Genomic DNA, 27,715 nt, shown 5'->3' on the forward strand with positions numbered 1-27,715 from the left:
AACGCATAGAAACCTTTTGGCTTTTATTCCAATCTGATGGACCTTGGATAGAGTTGACGGCTCTCCCAGTCTCCCATCCCATCCGACTGCAATCTTGAATCTGTCCAGCGTATCAAGAACGCCTCTCCTAAAAAAACTCGGTTTCCCAATTCACTCTATTTGATTGAACAAGTTCGTCGGTCGTCTCATATAAAGGCCGCGGGTCCATTTCGTCTTTCTAAACTAAATAAATATCTCTTCGTTTTCTTTGGCATCGCGTGTCCGATCACCGGAAAAGATGATTCCGGTGGCCGGAAGTTGCAGGGTGGAAGCGAACTCTGTTATAGCTTTGCTGTGATGTTGGATTTCATGGATTCTCCCGAGATCTCTCAGGCAGCCGGGAAAGGTTCCTACCACCTTCTGCTGCGTTGCTCCTTTGCTCTCCTTTTCTCTGTCGTCGCGACGTTTTTCTTATCCTTCGTCGCCGGGTTCGTCGTTATCTTGGTTGGAAATTTTTCAATTTCTAGTCCGATTTCAGTGGCGGGGCAGTGCAAGATTGTCTCAAGTGGTATGTTTTCTGGTATTTTCTTCTTTCCTGTTGTTGAGTTGTATTGATCTTTTCTAATTCAGGGCTTGTTTGGTTCAGACCTTTTTTTTTTGGAGCTTAAATGTTTCTTTCCTATAAATTACTCGAAGGAGCTTACTGATTTGAATTCGAAAGAAGGGTTACCTCCTTAATCTATCAATATATGGAAGCTTACATGCACCGGTTTCTGAGACTTTTAAACGAAATAATGCCTTAACTTTATATACCTTTTTGGCCTTATTTTCTCTATTCTGGTTACTGGGTTATGACTGAAACTATGGAGTATGAACATTATAGAATAAATCACCAAAAGAAGAAGGTAGACACCTTACCTTATATGTTAAAGACTGGTGTAGGAAGATAGAAAAAGGATGAAACTTTTGTGGTTATATTTTCATGAATAGTTGTTGGAGTGTGTGAATTTTAAAGACTTCACCGTAACCTCACCTTAAAGGTTCAAGACTGGATAAGAGGATAAGAAAAGGTTACAGCTTTTGTAGTTATATGTGAATGCAAGTCCGTAGTGGAGTTGCTAAACCGTGTGAATTTTATGGATTTTTACTGCTCTGGTTGATTTCTTTTGTTTTGTTTGTTTTGCATTCATATGAAATTTGATTTCTGAAAATAAAATTTGTTCCATTTATCCATTGGGATCAGTTACTTTTTGAATTTAACAAGGAAAGAAGTATCTCAGACTGAAGCCCAAGGTTCAAAATATCATAACGTATTGTTGCGTATCTTACGATGCATATTGGTTTTGAACCACCGAAATGCTAAATGAGGGGATTTAGGACATGTGGCCACTCTTGAAGGCTAATAATCTTCCTAGAGATGCCCTGGTTCAATTCTTGAAACTCAAAACATTTTAACCTAAGATTATTTCCCCTTTGAATCACGCGATACACAACTTTTGCGTATCAAGCGAGTCAATACTCACCATGCTTAAGTCACTCTTTGATTTTGCAAACCAGGAATTCTTGAGTTTTTTATTTTTTATTTTTTTTATGATGAGTGTTCTTGAGGGTTATTTACCTCTGCTGCCATTATATTCATACTATTAATGCTCTTCATCCTTCTTATTCTGATCATGTTCTCGTTTTGTTAGCTGAAATGACATGGTAGAGAGTTGGATTTGTCTGCCAGCTCTGTCAACTCCTAAACCATTAATGCTCTTGATCAACTGGAGGTTGATGAAATTGGTGTCCCTGTTCTGGCCAGTTTATCTTTGGTAACAATTTCACCCAAGGCAGCACAACTATGAGTCTATGATGAATGTAAAGTAAATGGTATGAGTGAATCCCAAAGTTATGTAGCATAGAGAGACTGAGAGATCCTCTGTTCATGTTTTGAAGCTTCCTATAGGAGCATACTGGGAATTAGCTAGTTGGATCACATAACCACATGCTTCAGTGACAACTGATGACCCCAAAAAAAACCACACAATTGAGCCCTTGTCAACTGAGAGAAGATGATTTTGAAGTAGTGGTAGTAGGGAGGCAATTTTATCAACTTCCAGATCATTTATACGGCACTTCAATCATTTCAAACCATTTAGGTTATGCTGCAATGTAGAACTTCATACTGAAATTAATCTCAAAATTCCATGAGATTATGACACCAATCTGTTGTCTCATATAGTGCTAGGAAAACCTCATTAAGTGGTCTGTCAACCTACTAGGGATCTGTCTACCATTGAGCCATCTCTGATCTTGTGTCTTATAGTCTTATACCCTTTATAATTCTCTTTATACATGTAATCATGCTGCTGGTTGGCTTTTTAATGCAGGACTTTAACTGGCTATTCTGTTTGCTCTTTGAAATCTTGGAGATGGGTCCTTTTAATATCCTTTACACTGATATGCCTTGTCCACATAATTAAATAAAGGGATCCTTTTAACAGAAAGGAAAGAGAATATGTAAATGGTCTACTCTATTTAAATTTAGCTTGTGGTAAAAGTTCTGGGCTAAATTTAATGAGCTTACAAGTAAAGCTATAATCTTGGAATGTCTTTCAAATTCGGGACTAGATAAAAGAATTGGTGGGCTTTGAAGAAAGCACAAAGCACTACCTTAGTGCTATCACATCCACTGCAATTCCTATCTCCATGCACCAGATTTAGCCAAACCATTGGTAACAATATTGGCAAGTCTATGTCTAATTGCTTAGAACTTAGCGTATATGTATTAAACTGGTCTTAAATCTTAATTTACTGTAGTTGGGACAAGTAGCAGCACTGACAACGTTGGTGCTTGCACAATAGAGATAAGCGAACTAAGTTTGTTTTCTATTGAAGGGAGAAACATGCAGTTGTTATGGATTTGGTATCTCCATAGCCTAACTAAGGTTGGCTTTCATGTGGATGGTCTATCTTAATAAATCATGATAAATGTCTACCTTACCTCAAGGGGTTGAGACATTAGAAATGTTTGCATGCCTGTCAAGCCTCCTAGAATCAGTGTCCATCTCTTGATTATTCTAGCTTCTTGAGTCAGGTTTTGAAGCATGCTTTTAAGTAATTCAGAATGCAATGAGCTGTTCTGGTCACTTGTTGAGCTTGATTGATTCTTTGCAAGGGGTACAGCAAACAAGGTCATATCTGATTCTTAGTGAGGGTACACAGCAAACAAGGTCATATCTATATCCTATGAAACTTGACCCTGTTTACAATATGCTGGTTTTATACGGACAGAAAGGAACTTGTGAACAACCAATTTTTAATGGGAAGGTTGAATGGTTTTTCTAGAGTTTGGAAAGACAGGAAGTGCAACATTAACTGGGGTTTCAGCAAATTTTGGAAGAATGAATTTCTACACTTTTTTTTGTCATGATTATGAAAATATAGGTGATGTTTGGTACTGTGGACGTTTCTACTTGAAATGCTGCCACATCAGCACCACCTATGTGTTTTGAGTTCAAACATCATTTTTCTGCTTGATTGTGGCTGTTTTGGTTTTAAAACAGTCATAAAACGTTTCTATTAGAAACCTGAACTGGGGGGTGTTGGGTAAATATCAAATTAACATTTATTCCATCAGCTGCCCATTTGAAGAAATAGTCCAATGACCTGGCTATTAGTTGGTGTCCTATGTGGCAGTGTAAGATACTTCTGGTTCATCACATACTAGCAAAGATGAATATACACCATTAAATACCCATAAACCCTACCTCCAAAATAAAGGTTCTTTATTTGGTTTTATGCTTCTAGAGCCATTATATCTGCATCCAGATGTTAATCCATGTGTCATGTGTGATAATGAGCCAATCATCAGAAAACATTTATTTTTAAATTTGACCATTAGATGAGAATCAATATGGTAGGGCGGTCCACATTGAATATGAACATATAAATGTTTTAGGTAGCATTCCCAATACCAAACACACTATTGCTCAAAACACTTGTTCAACACCATGTGAACATTGCTCTTTCAAATGCTAGAGGCTTTTTGACATGAAATGGCATTGCTTCTCTAAACGTTTGAGCCTGAAATGGCAATGGTGTTGAACCATTGCTCTTTCAAATGGAAAATTTAAAGATGCAAAAGCTAAAATTTCTGTATCCTTGTTATTTCTTCCTAATCTCTTACTTATTTCTTCATCTTTATTCATCATTGTTAATAATGAAATGTCTTACTTAATCCTCCAAAGCCTGCCATCAGATCTGAAAGATGTAGGTCCCTCTACCTCCCCTATGTCATTTTGGTATTAGAGTCAAACCTAGAGGTATCTTTGAAAAACTTGGAAGTATCAAACCAAAGCCTGGAGATGTGGGATATGTCACATGCTTGCTGAAAGCATTTAAATCTCAAATTCACAACAATATCTCTGCAATATGAGGAAAAAACAAGGTAAATGTGAAGATGTATGGTCAGAGTGTCAAAAGGAAACTGTCCTTTGTAAAGCATAAAAAATCCTCATTTCTGAATTTGTATGTAAGAAGAAGTTCTAGAAAAAGGAAATATCAGTTGTAGAGATATCTGTTATTGAAGCAATAAAGCATCTTTTTAAGCCTATGGAAGAAGCTCCCAAGGAGATGGGCTAAGTATTCAAGGGAACAACTTCAACATGAATCTGGTGACAATCTGCTAATTGGTTTCTCTGTGGTTTTATTGCAGATCAGGATGATGTTAAACACATTTGGATGGTGATCTCTATTTCTGAAACCTTGAGACTTTTGGCAGAATTCTTCAAAATCAAATTTCATCCTGCATATGATGACGAATGTTGGCTCCTATGTTCAAGTCTTGGATCTACAATTCATTATTCCTCACTTCAAAACTCAAGGACGTTTTTTTTTTTTTTTAACTGTGGAAGAATGATGCAGACATGGAAAGGAAATCAAGTTTCTTCAAATTCCTATACTAGAGGCAATTTCATAGTATTGGGTTATCATAATTACTTTAGGATTTAAAGCCCTTATTTAATTATTCCTACTGTGTTACCTATAAGTTTATAAGAAATTAGATGTTGTTTTGGGCCAATTTCTCTGTTAAGTTTGGAGTCTGTAATGGGAGCTCTGTGCCCTAATGTTGGGTCCATAAATAGAGTCATTGTATTTGAAGTTTAGAAGAATTTATTTGATGAACAAAAGTTGTTGTTTATTTGTTTGATGACATGGTGATGAAGCCAAAGAAGGATTAAATGCGAATTTAGATTTGTTTAGAAACAAGAGGTTTTAAAATAAGTAGGACTAAAACAGAATATTTGTGAATTTAAATTTAACAATAATAGAGTGAAAAGCAATGTACACTAAGGATTGGAGATCAAGAGGCATCTTCCATTATCTTGGTTTGATAATCCATAACAAGGGATAGAGTGAAGAGAATGCCACTCATAGAACCAGAGCAGAACGAGCAAAATAGAGGGGTGTGTTCTACCAAAAAGGCATGTGTTGAAAGTAGTGAGAAATGATTTAAGGGCAAATAATTTGACAATAGAGTGGCTCTGAAGTCTGAACAGAATGGAATAGCGGAACAAAAGTCATGTAGCCAACCCCACATAGTTGTGACAAGGTTTAGATGATGATGATGGAAAATGAGAACCCTTGCACTCCAAAATGTTGGACTACAACAGACTAGTGCAAGCAGCACATCCTTGAGTTCAAATCACTGGCCAATATGCTTGTTTCAGAGATCCAATGATGGAGGTCCAATTCCCTTTAGATATGTGGCTTACCCATCTGGAATTGAAGGAAAAGGTTAAGGAGTGGTGGGATACCCAGATACCACAACCTTTTTGGGAAAGTTAGAAATTTCTGAAGAAGCTGCAGATCTTGAAGGGAGAAATTCAAGAATGGAATAAAGTTAAGTTTGGGAGATTGGAAGATAAAAAAGACAATATTGTTTCGCAAATTGAGGAGGTTGACAAGAAGGAGATGCAAAGTGTATTAGATGATCATGATAGGGAGAGGAGATGGTCTCTAAAAAAGGAGCTAGATATTACTTTATTGAGAGAGGAGATCAGCTGGAAGCAGAAGTCAAGGGAGAGGTGGATTAAGGAAGGGGATGGAAACACAAAATTTTTCCATGCTATAGCAAATGATAGAAAAAGGAAGAGCTCAATCTCATCTTTATTGGTGGTGGGGTGTGTGTGTATTGGGGGGGGGGGTGGTTGAAATAACAAATCAAGGTGAAATTGCCAAGGCCTTTGGCCCTTTGCAAACCATTTCAGATATATCGTAGGCCTATTGGTGGAGCTTTCAGGGGTGAAGAAGGTCAAGTTATTGCAGTGTATTCGGGGCCAATTGGTTGGGGGGATTCTCTGAGGGATGAAATACTGGCAGTGTTGGAAGGAATTAAAATAGCATGGCAGCTGAATATCAAAAAACTGGTGGTGGAAGGTGAGTCAAGTCTGGTTATTGGGTGGCTGCAGAAGGAAGACTTCAGTTTGTGGAAATACTTAAATGAGAAAAAGAAAATTAAACATTTGACTCAAAATATGGAAGTTCAGTTTCAGTGGACTAAAAGGTGTGCTAATTCCCTGACAGATTCTTTGGCTAAGCAAGGGGTGGGAAGAACTTTTCTTTTCTGGGAAGCTTTGTAATATGAAGTAAGCTTTTAGGGAGGGTTAAGAGATTTTACCCCTCCCTCCCATTGTATCCTCCATTTTAATCTTTCTATTAATAAACGTTTTCTGTTTTATATATATATATATATATATATATATATATATATATATATATATATATATATATATATATATATATATATAAAATAGGCAAATCAATGAGAGCTGGTTATTGGATAGGCTTGAGTGGGATTTTTTGGAAGAAAATCAATTGGAGTTTTTGGAGAAAAGGTTTGAGGAGGTTGAAATTAGGGAAACAGTTTTCTCCATGGATAGATCTAAGGCTCCTAGGCCTGATGGATTTACAATGGCTTTTTATCAAGATTGTTGCGAGATAATTAAAGATGTTTTGATTAAAGTTTTTAGGGAATTCCACAATAGGGGGGTAATCAGCTTAGGAATGAATTCAACCTTCTTAGCCTTGATACCAAAGAAGAAAGATGCCACCCAACCAGGGGATTTCCAGACCTATAAGCCTAGTGACTAGTATCTATAAGATAATTTCCAAGGTACTTTCTCTAAGACTTAAAAAGGTCCTCCCCCCTCTCATATCCCAGTTCCAAGGGGCTTTTATCCAGGACACACAGATAGTTTTCGGATTCTAATTGCAAATGAGTGTGTGAAGGCTCAAACAAGGTTGAAGATGAAGGAAATAGCAATCAAGTTGTATTTGGAGAAAGCTTATGATTTAGTGGACTGGGATTTCTTGATCAATATTATGAGGAGGTGTTGCTTTGGGGATTTATGGTGTAAATGGATCAGAGGTTGCTTGCAAACAAGCCACTTCTTTGTTATAGTTAATGGGTTGGCAGTTGATTTCCTTGAGGGGCTTCGAGGTCTTAGACAAGGTGATCCACTCTCTCCCTTTCTATTCACTTTGATAGCTGAGGTTTTAAGTAAGCTAATCTCTAAGGCTAACTCTATGGAGCTGTTTAAGGGTTGGGTAATAGGAAGAAATAGAGTTTTGGTCTCCCAGTTCCAATTTGCAGATGATATCTTGGTTTTTTGTGATGGGGAAGGCAGAGAAGGGACAGAAAATTTGAAGTTGGTAGTGAAGCTCTTTGAGAGGATTCCCAATTTGAGAATCAACTGGTTTAAAAGTCTATTGGCTGTTATCAACTTGGAGGATGATGATCTGAGAGCAATGGCAGAGTCGTTGGGTTGTGAGAAAGGGAATTGGCCTCTGTGTTACTTAGGATTACCCCTTGGTGGCAACCCTAGATCAGGTAGTTTTTGGACCCTAGTAGTGGAGACTGGAGAGGTTTGAGAAAAGGCTAGCAAGCTGGAAAAGGAATTATATTTTGATGGGAGGGAGAATAACATTGATCGAATCCTACTCATTGACACACACGCTTGACACCCACACCAAGGTCCATGTAAGTTTGTAACATGGGTGTAAAGGCTTGCTGAACTTATACATAAATACTCTCTCTAGAGCAATATATAACTAACAAGAAGCTCATACAATTTGTGGACCTAGGTGAAAACATCAGAACCACCATATAATGGAAGACTTTTTTTTTTTGTGGGGGGATGTTTTTTAATAAAACATTAGTTTTGTTAATTAAGTTGAAAAAAATAAGAATGCAATGTCATGTTTGTTTTGGATCAATAATGCTGTGTCATGGTATTTCTACATGAAGTCACCGTTAACATATAGACACAATAAATACCTTACCTAAAGACTCAAGCAGCCACCAGCCACTAATCATACTGGATGCAACTTCTATTTTATTTCAGTTAGGTTACTGTTCCATATTTGACATAAACTTTTTGCTAGTTTTCTGGTCTCTTTGTTTGGGTTTTGTCTTATCTGGGATGCATAATACAGAACCAGAGAAAAAGAATAATTAAAAAAAAACACTTAGCCTAGTCTTTAAACTTTTACCTAACCCCATGCTGATAGAAAAAAGAAAAGAAAAGAAAAGTTTTACTTAACTCCTTCAATTAGACCCATTACCTAATGCTGGTCATGGCTCTCAAGGGTCTTAGGAAGGGTTTTGATGTTGGACAAGGTAGGGGTCCTACAGATTTCAAATCTGGTTATGGTCTTTGTGGGGTGATAAAGGGAGATTTGGGTGATAAATGATGAATAATAGAGATGGAGAAGCAAGTAGACAGTTTTCTGTCCACCAAAGAAAGAGTAATTAGATTTGAAAGGGGAAGATTCAAACTGTTATAGAAACCAACAATGAGATGGGTTGCTTAGAAGAAATAAGCGAGAATGTTTTTTATTTATAGACTCACTATGCGAACTAGAATGTTTCTTTACAGACTCCAATTTGGACTAGGAAACTGATCCAAAGGAACTTATACTTGTTTTATAATTAGGACAAATCCATGGGGAATCCGTAGGACACTCAAATAAGGACTTTAACTCCTAAACTTATAAAAAAAAAGCACTTCAACTCCTAAAAAACTCCAATAACACTCAATCAATCCTAATGAAACTTTTTTCTTTTTTCTATCAGCAACACAAAAAGATCATTAGATTATCAGAATGTGTACAACAAGAAGTTGTGGGTAGACATAAAGTCTACGTAAACCCAACTAATTACAATACAGACCCAAACTTACCCAACAAAGAAATTCATTAGTTACAAACAAGCCCCAAAAGGACCCAAGGGATATCCCACTAGCTACAACATAGCTCAGAACATAGATTGCCTTTGGACTCCTTGCTTAGCTAGACCATCAGCTATGCTATTAGCTGACCTCTTAATCCATCTTGTGTGAATTTCCATATCTTTAGAAGCCTGCTTAAAGCGCCTGAACTCATTTCTTAATCTCCAGATTGCTCCTTCCTCTTTTTCCAGCCAGTTTACAATGACTTTTGAGTCCCCTTCAATAATCAACCTGTTAATCCCCAACTCTTTAGCTTTCTCAACACCAAACACTGCTGCCTTCAATCTTAATGAAACTTATTTAATGTAAAGAAACCAGAAATTACTACAAATAGTAAGTTATTGTGTTACTATAAATATTAATTACAGGAATTACTATAAATTGTAAGTTCAGAAATTATTGATAAAAAAAAATTGTAAGTTCAGTATAAACAGTGTTGCATGGACATGGATGTAGGAATTGGAATCTGATGCATGTCCAAGAGACTGACTTGGAAAGATGAGAAAACATGGATTCCTGGACACATCTATGGACAAGTATATACTTTAATGCAATGAATATTTTTTGAATTCTATGGAGAGGACACAGCTCATTTCACTTCATGGGAAGCTTGTAACTGAACCACTCATTCTATTAATGAAATTGTAATTTATTTATCAAAAAAATGTTGCCTTTATTACTAAATGACATTTGATATGAAAACTAGCATTTATCTTGTATATTAGCTGTTCATTTATGTCAAATAAGGCTAGTAGATAAAAAGGAAATGCTGCATAGAAGTGTCCTCGAGAGTCCATGAAATGCCAGACTCAACACATGTCCAACATAGACACGCCATCCATTTAGGAGAGTCCATGCAATAGTAACCATACATAGTGATTTCAAAATAACAGTAAATTTCTAGAGAACTTAAAATACCATTCTTAAGACACCTATAACTAGAAAATAAATTTAAAAAATCAAAATACCAATATCTCTATCACTCAGAAATTTTGAAATTGGTGTAGGAATTTAAAAACTGATTTATTTCTCCATTGATTCTTTCCTTCTGTATCTGTGTCAGGTTGATTGGATACAGACCTAACCTTTGGTATTTTTTTTTGCATAGTGTCTGCTCTCAGAATTAAACCTATGTTCTCGTGCTTTCCAGTTGAGGTTTTACCATTGCACAAAGCAATGGCCCCTAGGATACATGAATTATATTGAAGTTAATATGATGGGTACTTAAATATATGTTTCTCAATTCTCACTCAACAAATCATGCAATAGCATGTGTTTTCTTTATTGTTCTTTCTTCCATGCTTTCTAGGAAAGAGAATTGAATTATTACATGGACATATTGTATTTCTTGCAGGTGTTGATCTGAGGTCATCCAAGGTTTGCGAACTTGGGTTGTTGAATTACAATGCCAAGCATGTCTTTTATCCCTTAGAAAGAAGAAAGTTTCGATGCCATTATGATTACTATTGGGCTTCAGTTTTCAAGGTGAGATTGATATTTTATTTCATTATCTTTGACTGATTGAATAGAAGAATTTATTAAGATGGGAAAAAGAGCATGCAAAATCAAGAAGTCCTTTATAGAAAATGGACATTAACATTTTATTTAGTTCAAATTTATGGTTTGTATCCTTTGCTAAATTCTCAAAATTGGTTTAGAAGAAATTTCCATGACCTATGGCAGTTCCAAAATTGAATAGACGTTAAATTTGTACATGAGGCTCTGTTTGTTTGCAGTGCAAATCTGAACCAGATACAAATTTTGCACTCAGTTTAGTTTTGCATTTTTTTGTTTGTGACTATGACTTGAACTCCTACCCCACACAAAATTTGTACTTTTTGTCTCATTTCCACTCACTGGCAGTGTGAATTTTGCATCCCAAGAACTGATGCAAAACTGCACCACCTTCCTCCTACATAAATTCTTGCTCATTTAAAGTGAGGACCACATCATGTTACTTCTTACCTCCCAAACAAGTAACCCTCCTCCTACCTCCATTTTCTTTCACAGAAGATGGGGAACACATAATTTTACTTCCTATTTTACCTTTCACAAACGAATAATATAAAGTCAAATCTGAAGCAGAAGTAAACCAGAATTTACACTGAGCTTATCTGTACTCTCCCATGCATTTATGCTAATGCAAATGGAGTTTGCACTGCAACCAAACTGAGTCTAATTGATGAGTCTCTATTGCATCTTTCATATTTATTTGAAGTCAATGCACCTCTACCTGGTTGCAAATATAATAATACTCTATGAATGGTGAAAAAGATAATAATGAATCCACTTATGTAAATAATAACACTTAAGAACTAAAACAGTAAAATACCAGAAATATCCCCATGTCTGAACACTCTCTCCCTCAAGTTGGAGCTGAGATATCAATCGTGCTTAACTTGATATCTCTAACAAACAATCTTGAAAAATGCCTTTAGTAAAGATGTTGATTAATTGTAGCTGTATATGGGGTACAAAACCAAAGGAACTAGTTTTTCCTTGATGAAATGGTGATCAACCTCTATATGTTTTGTTCAATTATGATGAATAGGATTGTGAACAATGCTGATTACGACCCTAGATATGAACTTTATGAGCAATAATTTCAACCGATAGTAAGTTACAAACTTCATAACCCATCGATTTGGACTTTGCTCTAGCACTAGATTGGGTGACCATAGATTGTTTTTCACTCTTCCAAGTAACTAGGCTACTTTCTAAAATGAAGTAACTAGAGGTTGACCTATGATCTATGAAAGAGCCTACCTAGTCTACATTTGTATATGCTTCAATACACAAATGCCCATGGTTGGTAAACAAAATCTGTTTCCTAGATGAAGACTTAAAAAATCCTATGAACTATTTCGAGATCTATTTTCCTAGGTTAGTACATGAATTGGCATACCACATTCACATCTAGTGCTTAGGAAACTGGACTGGACTGGCCAGTTGGAATAGTTGAACCCTGACCAGTTTGGTTGCACCCCAAGAACAGGAATTGCTAAAAACCTGATGAAAACTGGTTGACCAGCCAATTTAACCAGAAACCAATGAACCTACCAGTTTCATGAAACCACCCAAGTCATTAAATAATAGAAATTTCAAAATGCATGTGACAAGGGTTGAATCCATGACCTCCTATTATTATGTATTGCTTAATTACCATTATCCAATTCTTTATTTGTCCTAATTAATGACTCACTATTGTATATATTACTTTATTAAACATGTATTTTAAAGAAAATGTAAACAAAGAGACTTGAACCCTGGTCATTTGCTTTAAAAATTAAGGAACTTGCTATCCATCCACCATATTTTAGTATGATAACATTTGTAAAATATATTATATATAGTAGTTATGTGACCCATATTATATATACGTATTTGCCACATCATGATGATTCGACCTCCAGTTTGATCCTGGTTGAACCTCTGACCCATGAACCTCTCTCATTTCTGGTTCTATGCGTACTCTGATTCTCTGAAATTGATACATAAATCAGATGTCCTGATCTTTGAAGCTGACCTTAATAAATAAGAGGTTATTCACATCGATCACCTATTGATGGTTTTTCTCAATAGGATTCAGCATTGTAGCTAGGCATCAGGATGAACTACATCTATTGACCCCACATTCACTTCTTAAATGTTTAAGTGATGCAACCATTCTAGTATGATAACCATCTGGTTCATGTAGCAATGGTTTGATTGGTGATCCATTCTTCTGTTTAGACTTTCTATTTAAATTTGATTTGTTTGAAGAAGAAAAATATTTTGAATACAATGTTAATAGTGAAACCAAGAATAGTAGGTAATGGTGGTCTGAAGGAGTTGATGGTAAGTGATGGAGTGCAATCCAGTCGGTCCTAGCTGTCAACGATCTTGCCTCTGATTGGAGCAAAAGGTGCCTGAAACGAGGAAGTAAGCGAGTAGTCTCCAGGGAGGAACCCGGTGAGAGTGCTCCAAGCTCAAGTTAGTATTTTCTCAAAGGCAAGATAAAAAACCAGATGGCACAAAGTTATCACGTACCTCCATTCTTGGGGGGAAGGGGGCCTTTTATAACCACTTCGCGCATTCACTCCCAAGCTCCTGTCAGGTCGGGTATCATTACCTCTGCACTTCTACCAGCTCGGGTGCCATCACCTCTGCACTTCTGCTAGTTCGGGTGTCATCACCTCTACTGGGGCAGACAACCGCCGCTGCTCTCTGTTGGAGCCGTCTCTGTAATTGGAGATGGCGGTGGTAGGTGGCCATTGAAGTGCGGCTGTCAAGTGTCAGATCCTAAGTCAGTCAGGTGTGCCGCCTCAGGATACAGACTCCTTTGGTGTCAGGTACGATTGTTCAGTTTGGCGGCCTGGAGACGAAGTGTTGGAGTGGTGTGCGAGGTGAAGTCTTGAGTTCGGATAGAAGTGTGGCCCGAACCGCCCTGGGGTGGGCCAGTTCGGGTTGTTGCCCTTTGCGCTCCTCGTAAGGCTCGGGGTCAAAGGGAGAGTTCGGGCTCCTTTTGGGGAGCTCGGACCGCTGGTTCCTCCTCTCGGAGCTCGCACCTTGAGCATACTGTTGTGTCGAGCTGTTGCTCCTACCAAGTCACCCTCGGTTGCTTCCACGTGTTGGGTGGCCAAGAGGTCGGGCCAAATCTTCCTCCATCAATTGCCCCCTCACTCCTCGCGCTAAGGGTCTTGCCCTGACATGTGGAGTTCGCGAGATGACGGGTGGATTTCACCCGTGCTTCAACCGGTTGACTAATAGCGCGAAGTGTGCGTATGTCAGGAGATTTTCTGATTCCTCGAGCGCCGAAAAATCAGAAAATGCGCCAATCCGTTTTTAAATGCTGGGAGATGTGGTGACAGGCGTTTATTTCAAATTCAAAAAATGCGCCACTGTTGCCTTCAATGCTGGGAGACGTGATAGCGGGCGTTATTTCAAATTTGAAAAATGCGCCGCTGCCGCCTTCAATGTTGGGAGACGTGTGCTGGCGCTGCTTCGATTTCCAAAGACGTGCGGTCAGTCACGTCTCGGTCTTAGGAGGCGTGCGGTCAGCTTGATCGTGGGCCGTTGGATTCGCCTCGATCAGAGTCATCGGTTTTCGGTCACTGTGGGTATAAATAGTGGGGGACCCTCAGTTGCTTTCCATTGCCATTCTCCCGCGTTTGCTTCTTGAGCTCGCGTCAACCTTCCGTAGTCCGTTTGCTTTTTTCCGGGTGAGTCAGTACTTTCTTCCTGGTATTCTTTTCCTCCCGATGTCTAGCTCAGATAGCTTAGGCAGTTTCTCGAGGGGGTCAGATGCAGGTTCTACGAACCGAGCTGCATCCCCCGACAGCCTTAGTGAGCCCGAGGTAGAGCTCGAGGAGGAGCTCGAGGAAGAGTTCGAACCCATAGGTCGAGTCGCCTCGGGTAGTTTGGCATCCTCCTCCTGTCGAGGTCGGACATTAGACAAGTTTGGGCCTTCAACCATGACGCCTGAGGGGCTTTACTCCCTTATCACCCAGTTCAACCTGCCTAGGGAGTATACTTATTTTATACCCTCGGGCGACTTCCCTTGGGAACATGGTCCTGACGAGATCGTGATATTCCGGGAGCAACTCGTCGTCGGGCTGTGCCTACCTTTCCACCCTCTCATCGTCGAGGTTATGAACCACTTCGGCGTCACCGTTGGTCAGCTCTACCCGAATTCTATCTGCAATTTGGTTGGGACTATCTCCCTCTTTTGCGAACACATTCTGCCTTTAGACCTGGAGATCTTCTCTTCCATTCTCACGCTTAAGAAGCAAGCGGGTCCCCTTCCTGGGGTTCAAGCTTTTACACGATCTTCCCAACAAGGTCCCGGTGTGGAAACAGGACTACTTCGTGGCGGGTCCCCTTCTCGAGCGTAGGCTGGCGTACTATCTGTCTCCTTGCTCGGGGTTCAAGCTTTTACACGATCTTCCCAACAAGGTCCCGACGTGGAAACATGACTACTTCGGGGTACGAAGTGCAACGGGGTGGTCGTTCCAAACCGGGTGGGGGTATGCTGCCCCCGACCCCGGCGTTAAGCTAGATAGGGAGACGGCGAAGGGCCTCCAGGAATGGGCCCGACTTGGGCTAAAATGCCACCATTATCTGGTGGAGGCCAAGCTCGTCCAGGCCGGCCTGAGTTCGGGTAGGTTCCTTGCTTAGAGGATTGCCTTTTGTTTTGCTTTCCGTTCTTTCGTTTTCCTGATGCCGAGCTCTTTTTGCAGGTGTGATGGACGTAGAAAAAACTTGCGGTGGGAACCTGTTTCATGCCATGAAGAGGAGGAAGCGAGTTGCCAAGCGGCTCGTGCCGAACTGCCCCAAGATGTGGAGCCCGAGGTACCGGGCTCTCCGCCAGTGGATCTGCCCAGGGAGCCCGAGATGGCCCCTCCAGTACAAGAAGCGGAAGGGGCCCCTTACGCCGAGGCTGCTTATACGGGGGCTCCTTATGCTGAGGCTGCTTATACGGGGGCTCCTTATACTGAGGCTGCTTGTACGCAGGCTGGGCCTTCAGGCTCGGGAGGCCAAGACGAGTTCAGGAGCGTGCTGTCGCCGAACCATGCTCTTCAAAAAAGTAGGGAGGCCGTCTACCCTGAGGAGGTCGCGGCGTGGACCGAGCTTCCTTTGAACCACGTAGTCAGGCGTGCTGCCTCCTATACCATGGTGGTAAGTCAACAGCTTCTTGTCGGGCTCCTTGTCATTACCTTTCTCGCTATTGCTCTCTTAACATTCTCGTTACTTTTCCTTTTGGTAGGTGAACTCCTCCATCCATGCCTTAGCGGCCCAAGCAGAAAGGAGCTTGAGGCGGGCACGAGCTGCCGAAGCGGCTTTTCGCGCTGCACAGGCTAGGCTGGCTAGGTCTCAGAGAGACACCTAGGCCATGGGAGTGGTGGTGAAGCACATGGCGGACCTAAGGCTGGACTTGCAGCATCAGGTCGAATACCTTCAGGAGGATATTAGAGAGAGGACACAGATATTTTCTTAGGGCATCGAGGATGCCAAGAAGAAAGCCGTTGAAGACTATATCGCCTCGCCGCGCTTTGACGACCTGATGGTGGGCTCCTACAGAAGGGGTTTTAAACTGAGCCGATGGATGATCATGAACATGTACCCCGAGCTCGACATCAATGCCATAACTACGCGCATTACTCAGGAGATGGCCAGCGCGGCTGATGGTGATCCGGATTCTGAGGATGAGGCTGGACCCTCGGGTACCGTTGAAGTGCCTTCCGAGGGTGAGGACTGAGATTGTCAGACTGTTGGAATGTTTTTTTTTTTTTTTGAATGTAAACAGAGTATGCTGTAATGAAATGTCCCCCTTTTGGTTAAGTGTTGTTTTGTCACCCTCTTTTTTCCGAATTGACTATATGCCTCTGATGATGAGGTGCCGAGGTCCTTATCAGCTCGCTATTAGCACTTTGGCTTGGTGTTAGCATTTTGCCTCTGCGTGCCCATGCTGAAGAGGTGACTAAGTCTTATGGTGCCGAGGTCCCTGTTAGCTCGGCATTCTAGCCCTTAGGCTCTGGTAGCGACTCCTAGTCCACTTCGCTTGGTGATTTATAGGTAGTATCGTCTTAAGTTAATGACGTTCCACGCTCGGGGTACTTGTTTGCCTTCTAATGTTTCGAGTTCGTATGCTCCCCCGAGCGCTTTCTTTACTCAGTAGGGTCCTTCCCAATTCGGTCCAAGTTTGCCCACGCCGGGCTCGGGTGCCATGATCTTACGGAGAACCAGGTCGCCGACGCGGAAGTTCCGCTTTTTTACTCTGGCATTGTAGTACCGAGCTACTCTTTGCTGGTAAGCTGCGGTCCAGATGTATGCAAGGTCTCTTACCTCATCGAGTAGATCGAGGTTGGTACGTAGCTCGTCTCCGTTTGTCTGATCGTTGTATGCTTCTAGTCGCAGTGTAGGTACTTCGATCTCCGCCGTGATTACCTCTTCAGTGCCGTAGGTGAGGTTAAAGGGGGTCTCTCTCGTGGCGGTTTTTTTCCGTAGTTCGATGAGCCCATAGAACATTTGGTAGCTCGTCCGTCCACAACCCTTTAGCTTAGTCTAGTCGCGCTTTCAGCCCACGGAGGATAGCTCTGTTCATAACTCCTGTTTGACCGTTTGCCTGCGAGTGCGCGACCGATGTGAAGTTCTGCCGAATCCCCATATCTTGGCACCATTCCTGAAATTTGATGTCCTCGAACTGCTTGCCATTGTCGGAGATTAGTACCCGAGGTAACCTAAAGCGACATACTATGTTCTTTCAAAAGAAGTTTTGTACGTTTCGAGCTGTGACTGTTGCGAGAGGTTCAACTTCTACCCACTTTGTGAAGTAATCTATCGCCACCACTTGGAACTTCCTCCCACTTGTTGCTGGCGGGAATGGCCCCAGGAGGTCGATGCCCCATTGCGCAAAGGGCCATGGACTGGTGAGATACTTGAGGTTGGCGGCAGGCTGATGGTTGATATTGGCATGCTTTTGACACTTGTTGCATTTTTTGATGAGCTCGATGGCCTCTGCCTTCATCGTTGGCCAGTAGTACCCTTGTCGAAGTGCCTTCTGGGCGAGGGCCCTGCCCCCCAAGTGTCCGCCGCACAGACCTTCATGAGTGTCGCGGAGTACGAGCTTGGCTTCGGCAGGTCGCAAGAAACGCTAGTAGGGGAGCGTGTAGGATCGTTGGTACAACTGTTCGTCTATTATGACATATTTGGTTGCCTGGCGCTGCACCCTTCTGGCTGCATTGCGAACCGCAGGGAGGGTCCCATCTAGCAAGAAGCTCGCGAGTGGGTCGATCCAGCTTGGCTCTGCTTCAAGGATGGGAGCGACCTCCTCTGCCCCCCCCGAGAATGCTAGGCCGAGGTAAGTCCTCTATGTACACGGTTCTCATGGCGTTGTGACTGGTGCTGGCTAACCGGGATGGGGCGTCGGCCTCGGTGTTCTTTGACCTCGGGATTTGCTTGATGAAGTGTGACTGGAAGTTGAGCAGATCCTCTTTTACCTTTGCCAAGTAGGCGATCATAGTTAGCTCGCGTGCTTCGTATTTGCCCGTAACCTGATTGACCACAAGCTGGGAATCGCTGCAGATAACTATGTGTTTCGCTCTTACCTCTTGCGCTAGGGCTAGCCTGGCTATCAATGCCTCGTACTCCACCTCGTTGTTGGATGCCGCGAACTCAAAGTGTAGCGCGTACTCCAATTTCGTGCCACCCGAGTTGCGTAGGATTATTCCAGCCCCACTGCCCTGTTGGTTCAAGGAGCCATCTACGTGAAGGATCCAGGGCTCCTCATCCCAGTTCGCGTTTGGCCTAACTAGGAGAGATGCCACCCTGGCTGCTACCTCACAGGGTTCGGACTCTATTGGCTTGGGAGCTCCGGGCTCACCCGAACTGGGGATCTCGGGCTCAACCGGCCTAGGGATTTCGGGGCTGAATGTGCACTCAACGATGAAATTTGCTAAGGCTTGGTCCTTGATAGCAGTTCGTGGCTTATACTGGAGGTCGTACTTGCTGAGCTCGATGTCCCACTTCGTCAGCCGACCGGAAACCTCGGGCTTGAGTAAGACATGCCTCAGAGGTTTGTCAGTCAAGACGATGACAGTTTGAGCCTAGAAATATGGGCGGAGTTTCCGAGCTGCAATTATCAGTGCGTATGCCAACTTTTCTATCTGCGGGTATCTTGTCTCTGCTCCCTACAAAATTTTACTAACATAATAGATGGGTCGTTGGACCCGGTCTACTTTTATTAGTACCGAACTGACCACCTCGTCGCTTGTCGAGAGGTACAGTTCTAAGACATCGCCCTCCTCGGGCCTGGTTAAGACCGACACACTAGCGAGATAGTTCTTTAGCTCGTCGAACGCGAGCTGGCAGTCTCGGGTCCATTCGAACCCTTTGCCTTTAATTGCTTTAAAGAAAGGCAGGCGGCGGTGTGCCGATTTGGACATGAAGCGGCTCAGGGCGGCTATGCGGCCATTTAACCTCAGAATCTTTTTTACTTTTCGGGGTGGTCTCATATCTAGGATGGCCTTTATGTTGTCCGGGTTGGCCTCAATACCGCGCCGGTTGACGATGTACCCTAGGAATTTACCTGAGGTGACACCGAAGACGCACTTGTTTGGGTTTAGTTTCATGCTAAATTGACGCAGAATTTGGAAGACAGAGTGCAAGTCTTGTATTAATTCATGCGAAAACTGTGTCTTGACGACCATGTCGTCTACATAACATTCTATCTTCGTGCCAATTAAGGGCTAAAACAGCTTATTCACGAGTCTTTGGAAGGTCGCCCCAGCATTCTTCAGTCCGAAGGGCATGACCTTGTAGCAGTACAGGCCGAACTCGGTTATGAAGGTGGTTTTTTCCTCGTCGGACTGGTCCATCCTGATTTGGTTGTAGCTCGAGTAGGCGTCCAAGAAGCTTTGCAACTCATGTCCCGAGGTCGCATCCACTAGGCGGTCAATTTTGGGGAGGGGGAAGCAATCTTTCGGGCAAGCTCGGCTCATGTCGGTGTAGTCGACGCACATGCGCCACTTGCCGTTTGCCTTTTTACCAGGACTGGGTTGGCTACCCAGCTCGGTAATGAACTTCCCTTATGAAGTCTGCTGCGAGGAACTTCTTGACCTCCTCATCAACAACCTCCAACATTCTGGGGCTAAGTTGCGTTTCTTCTGTCTAATGGGTCTGACTACAGGGTTAGTATTAAGTTTGTGAGTTATAAGGCTGGGGGCAATACCGGGCATATCGGCCGCAAACCATGCAAAAATATCTAAATTTTGAAGTAAGAAACTTACCAGTTCGGATTGTAGAGGTTCCTGGACGGAAGCACCGATCTGTAGCGCTCGAGCTGGGTCCGCAACTGAAGTTGGGATCGCGACCGTTTCTTCTGTGGGCGCAATTCGTTCTTCGCCTTGCTCCGTAGGCCGCTCCAGTTCGAGGTCGTCGGCCACCTTGGTTTTTCCCTTCAGGGCGGCAACATAGCACTTGCAGGACTCGAGCTGGTCGCCCTGCGCTACTCCCACACTGAAGTCTGTAGGAAACTTCATTGCCAAGTAGTAGGTGGAGACCACTGCCCGTAGGACATGAGTGATTGGCTGCCCTATTATGGCATTGTATGGGGAGGGGGTCGAGACCACCAAGAAATCGTGGTTGAGTCTAACCGCACAGGGCCATGTGCTGACTTCCACAGGTACTGTTATTTTTTCGAGGGGCCCGACTTCCTCTCCAATGAAGCCCACCAGAGGAGTGTTTGCGGGCTTCAACTCGCTTCTCCGCAACTGAAGCTGGTCAAACGCCGACTTGAAGAGAATGTCCGCCGAGTTGCCTGAATCAACAAGCACGCGCCTGACTTCGAAGTCGTTGATCCTTAGTTTTAAGACAAGCGCATCATTGTGGGGGTAGCAGACCCCTCGTGCATCGTCTTCCGTGAAGAAAATTGGTTCCTCCGTCTTCGGCCTCTTCGAAGGGTTTTGCTCTTCTCGGGCAGCTTCGCGGACTGACGCCCGGGCTGCTGTCGAAGTACGTGACGAAGTGCGCGGTGAAGACTTGCACGAACTGGGCCCAACTCCTTATTGACCAGGGGGCCAGGTTCTTGTACCAGGTGCGAGCCACTCCTCTGAAGGTGGTAGTGAAGGCTATGCACATACAGGACTCGCTGGCCCTAGCCAGGTGCATTTGGGACTGGAAGGCATCGACATGGTCGCTGGGGTCAAAGGACCCATCATACTTGTCGAGTGGGGGGAGTTTGAAGTCTTTGGGCATGGGAATTGCAAGGAGTTCTGATGACAGCGGGGAAGGGACTGAGAGGATAGGGGTAGCCTTTACCTCGTCCGAGCTCGCTTCTTCACCTCGGAGCTCGGGCAGGATGCAGGCTGCAATTCGGCGGCTTCGCCGGCGGCGCCTCTGCTGCTTGGAAGGCCCGGCGTTGGCACTGCTTGCCTCGGTGTTCCCGAGATCGGTGGGCCTCGACTGCTGGAGGTAGTTCGCGGATAAGGCGCTGAACCAGTTTTCATGTGCAGGGGCCCGTCCTGAGAGCGCTGAGGTGATGCTGACTTAATGGATCGGGTTCCCGGTCCGCCAGTGCGTGGCGAGGCGGGGGCAGCCGCTCTCTCTCTCCTGCCTGGTGATGAAGCCTGGCTTCTAGAGGGGCTCCGAGCTTGGGAAGCCTCCCGGTGGGGGCGCCCACCTTGAGGGGAGGGCTTGGCTCGCCTAATGGCGGGGTACCGAGGTGGGAGCTGACTTTGAGGCAGTTGGGGGAACTGCTGCTGGTAGTGGTATTGGGATACATGGTGCAACATCTGTTGCTGGTAGATTTGATGTTGTTGAAGCTGTTGCATTTGGGCTTGGATGGTTGGTTCAGCAAAGGTGGTTCCAATAGAGGGAGGAAGGGCGACGTTCATGGGGGGAGGATTCATGGGCGCCACTGTTCGTGGCGCATTCAGGCTGGGGATCCCATCAACCGGGAGGGGGATGGTGAACTGTCCGATGCACACCACGGGGGCTTGGAGTTGTTCCCAGTGGCGCTCATCTCCGTGCTACGTCTGGCATTGCTGGATGAAGCCATGGGTGTTGGGGTTTCTTGGAAAAAGGGGGTTATGAGAGTTTTAGAGGGAGGCTTTTAGAAGCGTTTCCCACAAACGGCGCCAATTGATGGAACGCAATTTGGTCGGTCCTAGCTGTCAACGATCTTTCCTCTGACTGGAGCAAAAGGTGCCTGAAACGGGGAAGAAAGCGAGTAGTCTTCGGGGAGGAACCCGGTGAGAGTGCTCTGAAGCTCAAGTTAGTATTTTCTCAAAGGCAAGATAAAAAACCAGATGGCACAAAGTTATCACGTACCTCCATTCTTGGGGGGAAGGGGGCCTTTTATAACCACTTCGTGCACTCAATCCCAAGCTCCTGTCAGGTCGGGTATCATTACCTCTGCACTTCTGTCAGCTCGGGTGTCATCACCTCTGCACTTCTGCCAGCTCGGGTGTCATCACCTCTACTGGGGCAGATAACCGCTGCTGCTCTCTATTGGAGCCGTCTCTGTAACTGGAGATGGCGGTGGCAGGTGGCCGTTGAAGTGCGGCTGTCAAGCGTCAGATCCTAAGTCAATCAGGTGCGCCGCCTCAGCATACAGACTCCTTTGGTGTCAGGTATGGTTGTTCAGTTCGGCGGCCTGGAGACGAAGTGCTGGAGTGGTGTGCGAGGTGAAGTCTTGAGTTCGGATAGAAGTGTGGCCCGAACTGCCCTGGGGTGGGCCAGTTCGGGTTGTTGCCCTTTGCGCTCCTCGTAAGGCTCGGGGTCAAAGGGAGAGTTCAGGCTCCTTTTGGGGAGCTTAGGCCGCTGGTTCCTCCTCTCGAAGCTCGTGCCTTGAGTGTACTGCCGTGCCGAGCTGTTGCTCCTGCCAGGTCACCCTCGGTTGCTTCCACGTGTTGGGTGGTCAAGAGGTCGGGCCAAATCTTCCTCCATCAGTAAGGTTTTGGATCTGTGCCCTCAGGTGTAATCTCCATGGGGTGGAGGTGTATGGATCCAATGGAAAGGTGGAGTGGAGATCAAGAATGGGGCAGTAGGTAATGGTGGTCTGAAGGAGTTGATGGTAAGGTTTTGGATGTGCCCTCAGGTGTTATCTTCATGGGGTGGAGGTGTGAACCTTCATGGATCCAATGGATAGGTGGAGTGGAGAGCAAGGATGGGGCAGATGGTTTAAGGAGAAACCAGAAGGGGATGGTTGAAGGTAATGGGGATAACCAAGTGAAGTTTCAAGGAAGTGAGGAATGGAAGCATGACTACAAGATGGAACATGCCGGGTGAGAGAAGGGGATAAGGCATTCTACTTGGTTTTGGTTGGGGAAGGAGACAATGCAAGAATGGCTCGTCTGCGGCAGTGCCTGGTTATGGAAGTTTGAGGGGGACTGGTCAACATCATTGGCAGGGGTTGCTTCAAAGCTAAAGAAAATATGGCAGTTAATATTCTTACTGGAAGTTAAGACGGATGCTGAACAACTTGTTGCTAGTCGTGTTGCTAACAGAGAGGTCAGCCTAGTAGTTTGTCAATGGCATCAAGTCTGGGTGGTGGGCATACACTTTGGATAGACAGGTGGTATCTCAAGGTTTGAACACAATGAAGGATGACCAGAAGGTGATGACTTGTTGCTGTTGGATAAGGGTGTTTGGGCTCCTAATGTACCTATTAAGTGGGGAATTCATAAAGATGATTGGAAAAGTTTGTAGTGGATTTATCTGTGTTGATGACTCGAAGCAGGAGGAGAGTGTGCATGGAAGTCCAATAGTGAGGCTCTTTTTCATCAATGGTAAATGTGGTTCCAAACGTCCTGAGAGGCTGGTGTTAGAACAACGAGGACCTGTGGGTGACATTCCTTGGATAATCCAATAGAGAGGAAATGGTGTTGAACTGTTGATAGGTTATGGTTTAAAGCAACATTGCAGAATCCTATTGGTTTCACCGACTGCCATGTCATTGTGCCACTGGCACAGCATTTAGTTGATGGAGGGGGTGAAACAGCATGAGCTAAAGAATTGGGGAACAGTGGCTGCAGAGAGGAGAATTGCAGGGGTTGGAGGCTAAATTCCTAGCTGCTAGAAGGAATACCTTGCTATGTTGGATGAGATCTACCAATGTCCTAGCTGATTATTTAGGCTAGATGTGAGGCAAGTAGAAGCAAGTTGCATTGTGGCACTGCTTTACCTAAGTACGAGCTTTATTTATTATTGGGTGTATACAGTCTATGGTGTCTCATGTCAACTCTGCCTGCTTGGGGTGAAATCAAAATTGTTGAATTTTCCTTTCTCCTGTTATTAATTCTTGTAATATCTACCTCTTCTCTAAGGGGCCTGTCTGAGAAGCAAGTGTTTCCATTTAATCAGTTTCATGATCAAATGTTTTTTTTTTCCATTATTGCGATTGATTTTGACAACTAAATCTTTGACCTCAGTTGATTTGTGCATTAAATAAACAAGCATCTTCATCCAAGTAAATAGTTGGTAAATTCCACAGCTTCACTTGTCCCTTCTATCCAAGTAAATAGTCGGTAAATTCCACTCACCCACATTGTCCCTTCTATGCATATATAGTCAACACTTGACTGATTGTATACTCCTTGAATTTCCCTATAAGGCGTGTTTCTTTTATAGTCTTTATTTTTTTTATTTTTTCCTGCAGACAGTCAACATTTTATTGAACTTTTTCTCTGATCTTCCTCCCTTTGCTGATGGACAGAATCATTATAGCCTCAGACAACTTCATCAGTGTTATGCTTAGAAAGTAAAGTTGGATCAGGTTTCGTAGTTTACATGGTTAATTTTACTAAACTGAGGGGGCATTTAATAATGGCTGAAGTGGCAGAACTGAATGACTTATTTTATGACTATTCTATCCACTAAAAGACAAAGCAACAAGTTGTCCTGTTCAGCCACTTACGCCATTATCAAACTCTGACTATTTTCTGAAATCTGAACATGATTTTCAAACAATTGGTCACATTTTCCCTCCCTGCAGTCACTATCAAAAGCTCTCTTCTATAGAATTCATCTTACTGCTGTAATCCAGCCCTTTTCTTGTGCAGAAATCAAGTTTCTTCTGAATGTTCTTGATGAGTATCAGTGCTGGCTTATGATTGATTGCAATAAGATGTTCATCCACACAAAAATTGAGAAGACCAGGGCATAAAAGATGCTGGCATCTCATCCCTGCCTCTTGGCCTGAAGGATAGGCAATCTATAAGCTTCCTATTTACTCCTAGGATGAGTAGATTTTTGGGATTAATTCCCTGCAATTATGAGCATGAATTGGTCTTTCTGATGAGTGTTTGTGGGCTTATCTTTAATGATAGTCCAAGGCTTCCTGTAAATGAGGCAAAATCCCATGGATGATGATTCTTCATGTAACTCAGTGACAGAATATATTCTTTTGGGAAGTAGCATTATTCTTGTCACTTCTTGCTTTAGGCTCTTATTGCCAAGGATTTATAGGTATTATCTATAATTCTTATACTGGCTTTTGCCTGTTTAATCATTTGTTTGTGCACTATCCTTTCAAAGTTTTAATAGAGAAGGTAATTGGATTCAAGTAAAAATTTTAAGTAGTATACAAACATCTGATGATTTGTATTGGAGTAGTATACAAAAACTGGATTTAAGTAGTTGTCTGTACCATTGGACGTATTAAACAACTTGGATGTATTCTACCAGAATACATCCAATGGTATATTGCTTGAATCCAAGTTGTTTAATACAAACAACTATATGGGGTCAGCTATATGTCTTATCCCAACCAAACCATTGGATGTTTTCTGGTATTTAAGTAGTATACAAACAACTGATGATTTGTATTAAGGTTTACTTTAATATTCTTATTTCAGGTGGAATACAAAGAACATTCTTCAGGTCAAACACGGCTTGCATTGGCAGAGGCTCCAAGGGAAGCTCTACCTCTTGATTGCAGGCCTAGTTTTGGCACTGCATGGTTGACCAAGGATAAGTTCAAGGTAGTTGTCTGTATTCTCCTGCAATGATGTGTTTTGACATGAACTTATTGAATATCAGATTTAATAACTTTTCAACCCCATATAAAAAAGTTATGATTCCGGTAGGTTCTTGAGAACTGTAAACTAACAGCTTCTGTGCCACATAACTCTGATGCTCAAGTATCACTGCCACATGTCCAACAACAGCTTGATATGTCAAATTACTGAAAGAAGCAATGTAGACAGAACCTTTCAAGTTCAAATGAATAAAGAAAAGCTGCTTATTTTTATTTTTATTTTTTTTTGCAAATTTCACACTGCAAAACAATTATTTTTTCTATGCAAAAGGACAAAAGTGGATCTGAACTATTGTTCTTTATATTGCCAGGTTTATATCATTTGAAATTTTATTTCTTTCTTAATATTTTAGGTACTGGTTGACCTAAAGACGTTCTCTTACTCTTGCTTGCTTTCTTTAGGTAAATGAAACTTATAACTGCTGGTATACACCTGGCTTTTCCAAAGTGGGCATTTATTCTGACAACCTCTTCAATTGTCAAGCAAAAGATCCATCTATTGTTGAAATGATGAGAAGATCCTCCATCCTGTGAGTACATCCCATTTTAAATTCGATCTTTCCTTCTATTTTATTTATTTTTCTTTCTGCACGTCCCCATATAGTTGAGATAATGCTTGGATGATGATGATGCTGATTTTTCTTTTCTGCATGTCCATCTTAGTGAAGAGCATGCTTGTTTTCAATGCAGATTCATGAGTTTCATAATGCCTTAACAGAAAATTCTCTTCAAGGAAAGACAAATTATACCATGGATATCTCTCATACTGTATAAGGCTAGACCACTAGAAAATTAATTGTACTCATCAAGCTATTGTTCTTTGTTTAATAGTCTCTCAGGAAGAAACATAAAAAGAAATGCTTCATAGTCACATTACAAAGCTTGTCTTGATTCCAAACATCTGTATGTCTACCACTTTGTTGTGTTGAAGTTTGGTTGTAGGGTTGGGGTTGAAGTTTCAACACATTGAGTCCGGTTAGGATTGACATCAATCCAATACAATCCAGTCCAAGTTGCAAACCTACCTATGTGACTTGCAAATTTTCACAGTAAAATACTCAAACATTTCATTTTTACCTGGACGATGCAATTACATTGGACGCTTAAGATAACCCAAAAGTTTCTTTATTGTTTTTTCTGTGTGTTTGTGTGTTGGGGGGGGGGGGGCGGAGCAAAAATGGTTGTTCTATTGGAGGAAACCTGGACACTTGCGAAACACAAAAGGTTCTTTTTTCCTTATATCATACATACCATGAAATCTCTCTTTTTGATTGTAGGAGCATATTTCATTTATGTCGTTACCAAAACAGATGATATGGGAAACATATGCTCCAATGGTAAATTGACTAAGTTCTGGCTCCTTTTGGACTGACAGCTTCACAACGATGGTATACTCCTCTTTTTCTGGCAAGGGAAGAGCTCGGCACATATACAGGGAAACATTAGCTGGACTTGTTGCTGGTGTGTTAACCTCCTTTATTAGTGTCATCTTAGTTAGACTCCTATATGGATTGAAATCCCGGCTGAGCAAAGTCTGGGAATCAAGGAAGCTTCATCTTGCTGTCTATGGGGTTCGCATAAAGCGAGCTTGTTTTCTGGTTGCATACTTCTCTTTTATGGGTTGGTTGACCATTCAATATGGAAAGATGCTTGGCTTCCCAAAAATGTTCATCAATTCTTAGTAGTATTTGTAACAGCACCAGTCTTAATACCAAAACGTTGAAATGCAAATTCCCTGAGAAAAGCTGTACCCTCCAAAATCTTCGCTTGTATGCTGCTTTTAGTGGGAAAGTAATACGCCCTTCAAGTTTTGTAGGAGGCATGGCCCCAAATCCCAATGCTTGTTTATGTTGAATTTTATATATACAAGGCTCATTGTAATTATAGGACATGTCAAATGATTTAGAGGCCAAGGCTATTGATTATTGTTAGCTTTCTGAACTCA

At 42.7% G+C, this 27,715-nt stretch overlaps 1 protein-coding gene across 1 annotated transcript; it reads left to right on the top strand.

Annotated features, from left to right (window-relative positions):
• Nucleotides 1–77: 77 nt before the first annotated feature.
• On the top strand, nt 78–27,715 carry LOC148879441 (exopolysaccharide production negative regulator). Its single transcript, XM_088960975.1, has 5 exons — nt 78–559; nt 10,609–10,739; nt 25,589–25,714; nt 26,173–26,300; nt 27,146–27,715. The coding sequence occupies exons 1-5, from the start codon at nt 337–339 to the stop codon at nt 27,450–27,452; spliced, it is 915 nt and encodes a 304-aa protein (XP_088817101.1). The 5' UTR covers nt 78–336; the 3' UTR covers nt 27,453–27,715.

This window comes from Nelumbo lutea, chromosome 1 (genome assembly GCF_056320005.1).
Source record: "Nelumbo lutea isolate HS-2025 chromosome 1, American lotus-T2T, whole genome shotgun sequence".
NCBI lineage: Eukaryota > Viridiplantae > Streptophyta > Magnoliopsida > Proteales > Nelumbonaceae > Nelumbo > Nelumbo lutea.

Excerpts from the sequence above, each read along its gene's own strand:
- LOC148879441 (XM_088960975.1), top strand. The coding sequence starts at position 337 with ATGTTGGATTTCATGGATTCTCCCGAGATCTCTCAGGCAGCCGGGAAA. Across the intron at positions 25,715-26,172 it reads TGACCAAGGATAAGTTCAAG|GTAAATGAAACTTATAACTG; the intron begins GTAGTTGTCTGT and ends TGCTTTCTTTAG. Across the intron at positions 26,301-27,145 it reads ATGAGAAGATCCTCCATCCT|CTTCACAACGATGGTATACT; the intron begins GTGAGTACATCC and ends TTGGACTGACAG.